We start from the raw sequence: 9564 nt of genomic DNA on the forward strand, positions 1-9564 counted from the left end.
GAGGTCCATAAAACTTTGGTCCCAATAAAAACGAGAATTGTTTTCTGATACTATCTCGATGTGGAGCTTTGGAGATCTTCATTGTCTTTTAGTTTATATTCATTATTTTGCTGTTTTCATCTTCATCATCATTGATGTTGTGTGTTCTTGTTATATTCATTACCGGTGTTATTTTTATTTGAAATGTCATCACTAATAGCAGTATTGCAGTAGAGATTATCTCTCAATACTGTCACAATTAATTATTATTATTATAATTATTATTATTATTATTATTATTATCATTATTTTTTATTATTATTATTATTATTAATATTATTGTTATTATTATTATTATTATTATTATTATCATCATCATTATTATTATTGATTATTATTATTATTATTATTATTATCCATTATTATTATTATCATTATTATTATTATTATTATTATTATTATTATTATTATTATAATCAATGATAATTATAAGGACATATCTGAAGCTTTTGTCCACCAAAAACGTATGCATTTGTTGTTGTTGTTGTTGTTGTTAATGCTGTTGTTGTTATATAAAAGAGAGTATATATCAAACCCTGGACAACTCCCAATCGAGGCATATACTGTTATTTTACACTACAAAGAATAGGATGGGCGGATGCCTGACTTATGTTATCCCATTATTACGGGCGTGACGCAGATACATTCGAATTTTTCACGCTGCCATGAACATTTTTCTTTGAATGTGTAAATATTTGCATTTGTAAGTTGTGTTTGTATATCTATTCGTGTAAATATCCACATGCGTATGTACCCTCGGGATATACGTATAAGTCAATACACATTCGTTATTTGTTTTACCTTGTTTGGAATCGAGCCAAGTCGATTTTGCTGGTAATTGTTGTGTATATGACTACAGTACTAAATTCAAAGAAATTTATATATATATATATATATATATATATACAGTATATATATATATATATATATATACAGTATATATATATATATATATATATACAGTATATATTATTAATTTGCTTCAAAGCATTACTTTGAAGCAATTCGAGTATATATATATATATATATATATATTTATATATATATATACAGTATATATTAGTAATTTGCTTCAAAGCATTACTTTGAAGCAATTCGAGTATATATATATATATATATATATGTATGTATGTATGTATGTATATGTAATATATATATATATATATATATGTATATATATTGTTATCAATTTACTTCAAAGTATTACATATATATTGCCATGTTAAATCTCTCTCTCTCTCTCTCTCTCTCTCTCTCTCTCTCTCCGTAATTTTGTAGTTAATTTTTTTTCTCACATTATCTACGATAACATATAACTCTTATCCCAAATAACCCTACATTGCCACCCACTTTGAGAATAAAAAGGGAATACACCTTTAAAATATAGGTTGGCTTTATAGCCAGCGGTCAGCAACCTTACAAATAAACGCATCCATATTTTCCCCATGTTTTTTAACGAAAATGTTTCTCCTTGTTGGAATACAGATGGTTTTTAAACGTTCTTAGGGACACAATAGTCTGGCTCTTACATGAGCCATTTTTTAACGAAAATGTTTCTCCGTGTACAGACTTTTTTTTAAAAATGTTTTTAAGAACACAATAGTCTAGCTCTTACGTGAGCCATTTTTTAACGAAAATGTTTCTCCGTGTACAGACTTTTTTTTTTTTTTTTAATGTTTTTAAGGACACAATAGTCTAGCTCTTATGTGAGCCATTTTTTTTTTTTAGCAAAAACGTTTCTCCGTGTACAGTCGTTTTTTAAAAAACCTTTCTAGGGACACCTCTTATGTGAGCCATTTTTTTACGAAAATGTTTCTCCGTGTACAGACGTTTTTTGAAACGTTTTTAGGGGCACAATAGGCTGGCTCCCACATGAGGCACTCCATCACGGTCTCAAAGAACTGACCTCAAAGGTCATCTGCCGTCGTTTTGTCCGGGCTTCCTCTGGGCCTGCGCTGCATTTTGTCTTTGACTTTTTATTTCCTCTAAATTTGCTTGTCTTTTTGGTGGTTGGTTTGAAATTTTAGGTCTCCTTTTTTTTCACTTTTCTGATTTTCGTTCAATTAACTTTGGTATTTTGGGGGAAGGTTTTGAATATACTTCTTAATTAGGTGGTATTTACTTTATATATATAAATAGGTGGTCTTTACTATATACTATATATATATATGTGTGTGTGTATGTATATATTTATATATATATATATATATATGTATATATAAATTATATATATTTATATATATATGTATATGTATATATATATATATATATATATATATATTCTGCCCATTCTTCCATAGTGCTGTTTGAATTAAGTTGCTTTTTGGCAAATTTCTTAATTTTTCTCTTTCCCTTTTTTTTGCTCGGCCAATTCATAATTCATACGTAATGGTTATAAGCCTACGTTTTGAGGGTTTTATTTGACCAGTTCCTTTTTTAGATGTTTTCGTTCGTGGCGACTTCATCCTTTTCCTTTCTTGACTAATTTATTTTGTCTTTTGTGTGGATTTATTTTTCTGATCAGGTAATTTTTACCTCGAATTTCTGTGAATGTTATCCTATTTTTTACTCATTTGCCGTAATTTCTATCGGTTTAACTTTTCTCAGTTTCCAAAGAATTTTTATTTGTGTCGTTGAATATATTATACTGCTTTTTGAGATACTCATTACTTTCACTTTTTATACTTTGTTTTCTCTCTGGAATTTTATATTCCTGAACTAGTGTACGTAAGCCGTCAAAAATGACGGCTAAATATTATGCACACGCATAGAGATTCAACTCTTTCCACACCCTCCCCTTTCCTAATTACAACCCGGCAGTTTGGCAATTTTTGGGAAGTTGTCGTTTCCAAGTATACCTCTTATAGGGCATGACTACTCCATCTCCACCTACCTAAGGGACTGGAAGAGACCGAAAACTCGTAAGTTTGGCAATGTTGCTGAGGGTGACAGGTTTAGAAATTAAATTTATGAGAGAGATTACTCGATGCCATATGTGGATGAGATCATAGTGAGGGGTAGATGGAGATGGTTTGGGCATGCTCTTTTCACTCCCCAAGAGAGATAAGTTCACCGAACGTTCACTTGGGCTCCACAAGACACTAGAAGAGTTGGAAGACCCAGGCCTACATGGCTGAGAAATATGATACATGAAGTAGGAGATGATGAATGGCAAAGTATTGTTTTAAAAAGCTCAAGGTAGAGACCACTGGCGAAATATAACCGAGGTTTTGGGTCAATAGGCGTAGGAGATGATGAGGATGATCATATATATATATATATATATGTATATATATATATATATATGATATATATATATATATATTTATATATATATGTATATATATGTGTATATATCTATCTATCTATCTATATATATATATATATATATATTTATATATATATATATATGTATATATATGTGTGTGTATATATATATAATATATATATATAAACCAGACACTGTATTATACATGGGGTGATTATATTGTATGCGTTTTTTGTTTCCGAAAAATATGTCTCTTATTGCAGATAACTCTTCCCTCTCCTCCCAACCACCCCGGAAATGAAAATAGAGAATTTACCTTATAAATAAAAAAAAGGTTTGATCCTTTTGCCAGCTGCATCACAAACTAACCCACTTTTTTTTTTTTCGACGCGAACGTTTTCCCAGTTAGAATACAGACGTTTTTTATGGGGGGGAAACGTTTTCAGTGACACAATAGGCTGGCTCTCTCGCGTGAGACACTCCATTACGTTCACAAAGAAGTGAACTCGAAAGGGCAGAGGCAGATACTGTTGTCAGCTGTCAACGTTTGGCGCTGATTCCCCTGTTAGGGCTCGATTGAGAATTGTCTTTGACCGATTTCACTTTTTTTTTCTTTAGTTGGAAATTATGGGTTTTCTATTTTCTTTTCCTGAGTTATATTAAAGTTTCGGTTTTTTTTCTTTTTTTTCTTTTTTTGTGTGCGTGTGTGTGGGTTTGGAGAGCCAATCAATCCATTATGTATTTACTTTGCTTACTCTGATTTGACTTCAATTTTTTTGTAGTTGAAAAATTTTGGGTGTCTTATCTTCTTTTTCCTGATTTAAATTCAATTTTATGTTTTCTGGGGGGTTTGGGACGGTTGTGTTTGGAAACCCAATTAATCCATTAAGTATTTACTTACCTTACTCTGATTGACATTTTTTTTTTCTTGTAAAAAAAAAATGGGTTTCCTATTTTCTTTTTCCTTATTTATATTCAATTTTCCTATTTTATTTCTTTTTTTTTTTGGGGGGGGCCCTATATCTTTAGAGAGGCAATTGATCCATTATGTATTTACTTTAATTACTCTGAATTTACTTTTTTTTTTAAATGTTTGGGTTTTCTATTTTCTTTTTCCTCATTTAAATTCAATTTACTTTTTTTTTTTTGGGGGGGGTGGGCGTTGAGGACGAATGTGTTTGGAAAGCCAATTAATCCATTAAGTATTTACTTTTATATCTCTGATTTAACAAATTTGAATTCATTTTTATTTTAGGATAGTTAAAAAAAATTCGGTTTCCTATTTTCTTTTTCCTGATTTTTTTTTTTTTTTTTTTTTTTTTTTTTTTTTAGGGTTGAAATAATTTTACCTTTAAACAAGTTAATTTTGATCTATTCTTATGGTTCAACTGTTTTTTTTTAATGCGAATTTATTACCTTTTTTTCCTTTTATTTAACTGGTTAATTTATTTTTTATTATTTTGTTATTATATTTTGCTGATCACCTTATTTTTCTTCAATTTTTGTTACATAATTACCTGATTTTGTATTGGTTTATTTTTTCTCAGTTTCAAAGGAATGAGATTTTATAAAAAAATACGCCCATTGCTTTTACCTTAATCTACCTTATTGATACTTTTTTTTAATTTGTTGCTGAATTTTAATATCATCATTATGGTTCTATAGTTTTCCAAGGAATTAGAAAGGCTTCTTTGGAAAATCTATTTGATTTTTATACAAATTACTCGCATTGTTTTACCTTAATGTATTTTATTGATACTATTTTTTTTTTTTGTTGCTTAATTTTGATATCAACCATTATGGTTTTATAGTGTCTTAATTACTGCATTATTATTATTTATCTTGTGAAATTCTTTATTTCTATATATAGGGAAAAGTCTACAATTTGGCATTCCAATTTTTAATCTTCTAGCAATTCAATTTCACTTTTGAAAAACGATTATCACAAATTTGACTTTATTTCCTAAATTATCCACCTCTGATGTAAAGGTCAGTGACAATGACCCTGGTAATTGTGACGCCAGGTAACTCATAGTCATTTTTATTGGAGAGAAATGGTTTATAAATAGATTATTTTGATGGAGAGATTTATACTTATTTTTTCCAGTTTTGAAATATTTTTTAACCTCGCATCCATAATTATTTTTTTTCAATTTCTAACGATTGTTTTTTTTTAACCTCTGGTTTTGTTTTAACCTCGTATCCATATTTTTTTCTCTCTTTTTTTTCTTTTTTTTCTTTTTTTTTGAATTCTTACTTTTTTTTTCTTTTTTTTGAATTCTTACTTTTTTTTTTTTTTTTTTTTTTTTTTTTTGAACCTCTGGTATATAATATACACATACAGACATACAACAACAACAAATGCAGCCGTTTTCTACAGTAGTTTACTGTAGGACAAAGGCCTCAGACATGTCCTTATCCATATGAGCCTAGGGTTTTGCCAGATTTTATCACCACGTTGGCTACTGCGGATTGGTGATGATGGGAGACTTTTGTCTCTTTGTTCACCGCAAACAACCAACAATGGGTGTCCTTAACTAGTACAAGCCTTACTAATTATGGCGTTACACATAACCATTTCCCTGCGTTAAGGTATCCCCACTCAGGAAGGGATATATTATTTATATATATATATATATATATACACATATATATAATACTGTATGATATGTATATGTATACATATATATATATATATATATGTTATATATATTTATATATATATATATATATATACTGTATAATATATATATAAATATATATAATATATATTATACAGTATATATATATATATATATTAACATATATATATATATATATATATATTTCATTCAGTTCTCTACCGAATGCAGTTCACAGTAGGATGAATATATATTCTCATTTTACAGTAGATCTTCTGTTTCTGAGAACTCTGCATTGCAACATCCTATTGTTATGGAAACTTAAAAACTATACTCCTGTTATGACAAAAATTCTTTAATTAAAAGCGAACACAATATCTGGTGCTCTGTACTTTAATCACTTCGTAATTTCTGAAAGCATTAATTCATAGTACAACACCTCTCTTTTTAATTAAAATGTGAAAAACTCGCGAGGTTGATATTGTTATGTATTTTTAAATGATATGATTTTTTTTTATTTGGAATATTTTTCATTATTGTCTTTTTGTAAGCTGACACTGAATATAGTATATTTCTAATAGCAAAAGACAGCGTTGAAATAAGAGAGCATTTAATATTCTTACTGGCCAATAATATTTTATATATATATATGTTATATATATGTGTGTGTGTGTGTGTGTATATGTATGTTTTTTGTGTGTATACAGTATATATACGTATACATAGTTATTTGTGTATAAATGATTATATGTATACATATATATTTGTTTATGCCCTCAAATAAGTCCTTATAAATATCTATGTGTTTGCATGTGTGTATATGTATCTATATGTATATATATATATATATATATATATAAAGTTAATGCACATACAGTATATTTTATTACTTATTTTTGTGTATAAATTAATATATACACATATTAATTATCATTACTTACTACACTATAACCCTAGTTGGAAAAGCAGTAGGGAATATAGCCCAGTGAGGAAAGGAAATAAGGAATTAAAGAAACAGCAAGAGAAGTAATGAACATTTAAGATAAAATATTTTAAGAAAAGTAACAACATTAGAATAAATCTTTCATACATAAACTATATAAAAAAAACAAGAAGATCAATGAGAATTATGTGCCAGAGTGTATATGTGTGTGTTTGTGTATGAACCAAAATGGGTATAAAGGATTAAAATCTACCTAGAAAAAAAATAAAAAAAAAACAGAATGGAACGGATAGAACAAAGTCAGTATTAAATTAACTATATACATTTCATATCACAATGATTTTTTTAATCGATGATAATCTTCCGTCATCGGTGATTGTTCAAAGTTACAACTAAAATCTATTTCAAAATAGCCAATCATAAAAGGGTTTCTGGGAACACGGAAGTCAGTTCGGGTTACGTTAATTTTAAGTGACGTTTATCTCTAGTCATATATTGATTGCGAGTCACCGCTATTGCTATTAAAAAAGACTTTTATTAATCAAAGGTGGAACAAGATGTTACAGTTTATAACAGTTGTTGCAACATATTTACTGTTGACTTGCAATCTGTGCATGTGTAGATGTTAGATGTTTATGGAGGCAAGATTATTTCATACTGTAATATCTCTCTCTCTCTCTCTCTCTCTCTCTCTCTCTCTCCATAGGAAGGAAAGAATAATGGGTATTGTAGTGTATCTTTATATAATTATATATATATATACTGTATATAAAATGATATATTTATATATGATGTGTGTATATATATATATATATATATCCAATATCATTATATACATATTTCTATTGAAATCCTTGGAATTTAAAGGAAATTCAACAATTTTCTCTCTCTCTCTCGCTCTCTCTCTCTCTCTCTCTCTCTCTCTCTCTCTCTCATTAAGCAATAAAATACCACCTTCAATATCCCTATCTCTCTCCTCGCAGATGCCTCGAAAAGGACTACCACGTGGACAGCCTCCCGACCACCTCCGTCATCGTGGTCTTCCACAACGAAGCCTGGTCCACTCTCCTGAGGACTGTCCACATCCGTCATCAACAGGTCGCCTGCCAAACTTCTGCGGGAGATCATCCTGGTGGATGATGCCTCAGAGAGGACCTTCCTGAAGGTGGGTGGTAATCCCTGATTTTAAGACCTAGAGATCGATTCCATGGGGAGAAATTGTCTTTGTGGGAATTTTTTTCAGTGTATATATATATATATATATATGTATATATTTATATATATATATATATGTGGTGCGTATATATATATATATATGTGTGTGTGTGTGTGTGTGTGTATGTATATATATACTGTATTATATATATAGTATATATATGTATTATATATATTTATATATATTTATATATATGTGCGTTATATATATATATATATATATGTGTGTGTGTGTGTGTTTGTATGTATATATATATTTATTTATATGTATATATATATTTATGTGTATGTATATATATGTATATTTATATTTATATGTATATATATATGTGTGTATGTGTATATATATATATATATATATATCATCAGCCGTTACTAGTCCACAGCAGAACAAAGGCCTCAGACATGTCCCCCACTTGCGTCTGTTTATAGTCAGCCAGTCCACACCCGCCCAACTTTCTTAGTTCATCAAGCCATCCGCCAACTTTCTTAGGTCATCAAGCCATCGTCTTCTCTTCCTTCCCCCCTACTCTAGGGACACATTCTGTTATTCTTAATGTCCATCCATTGGCTGTCATTCTCATTATGTGTCCTGCCCGTGTCCATTTCTTTTTCTTAAGTGTTAGAATGGCCTCCACTTTAGTTTGCTCTCGTATCCATGTTGTTCTCATTCTGTCTCTTAGTGTTATTCACATCATTAATCTTTCCATAGCTCTTTGAACTGTAAGTAGCTTGTGTTCTAAAGTTTTAAAGGTTAATAAGGCTCCAAGTTTCTGATATATATATATATATATATGTGTGTGTGTGTGTGTATATATATATTTATATTTATATATGTGTGTATGTATATATATATATATATGTATATATATATATATATATATGTATATTTATGTGTATATATATTTGTGTGTGTTTGTGTCTGTATGTATATATATATATATATATATATCTGTATATTATTGTTTTGATGGTTTGTACGTGCTCAATAATAATCCCCTTCTCATCATGGGATGGCACCAGGAAAAAATATAAGACTAATCGCTGCCACATTCATTTTTCCTTGCTAAATCTTATTATGCAACGGATAATTCCATGAAATACCGTCTCTAATCCCTGGCTCAAAAAACCAGTAAATCATAATAAGCTCTTCTTTACCATATCTCTTAAATGTAATTAAATCCACTAAGACACTTTGTCGTTGAACTGCGTGAAATCCCCCGTTTTCGCACCGCTAATCCCTCCATTTTGGCATTAAATCCCGCCCACAGAGAAACTCCCCTCTTGGGGCCAAGAAGAAAGAGCTGTCCTTTAAACCGAGGGGTGAATCCCAAAGGGAATTTACCCATTCAAAGGACCCCGTGACTTCCTTTATTAAACGGGGACACTATCTTGACAAAGCTGAGGTCAGATTTTGATAGGCTTTTCATTTGTGACGTAGAAACATTTGTCACTGTTGACATACTCCGTCTATTTAC

The 9564-nt window shown here is 29.7% G+C and overlaps 1 protein-coding gene across 1 annotated transcript in view; it reads left to right on the forward strand.

Annotated features, from left to right (window-relative positions):
* Positions 1-9564, forward strand: part of LOC137656819 (polypeptide N-acetylgalactosaminyltransferase 1-like) — a 295944-nt gene that overhangs the window by 228381 nt on the left and 57999 nt on the right. Inside the window, 2 exon segments of the mRNA XM_068391130.1 lie at positions 7855-7951; positions 7953-8036. Coding sequence (XP_068247231.1) covers positions 7855-7951; positions 7953-8036 — 181 coding nt within the window.

Source organism: Palaemon carinicauda, chromosome 17 (genome assembly GCF_036898095.1).
Source record: "Palaemon carinicauda isolate YSFRI2023 chromosome 17, ASM3689809v2, whole genome shotgun sequence".
Classification (NCBI taxonomy): domain Eukaryota; kingdom Metazoa; phylum Arthropoda; class Malacostraca; order Decapoda; family Palaemonidae; genus Palaemon; species Palaemon carinicauda.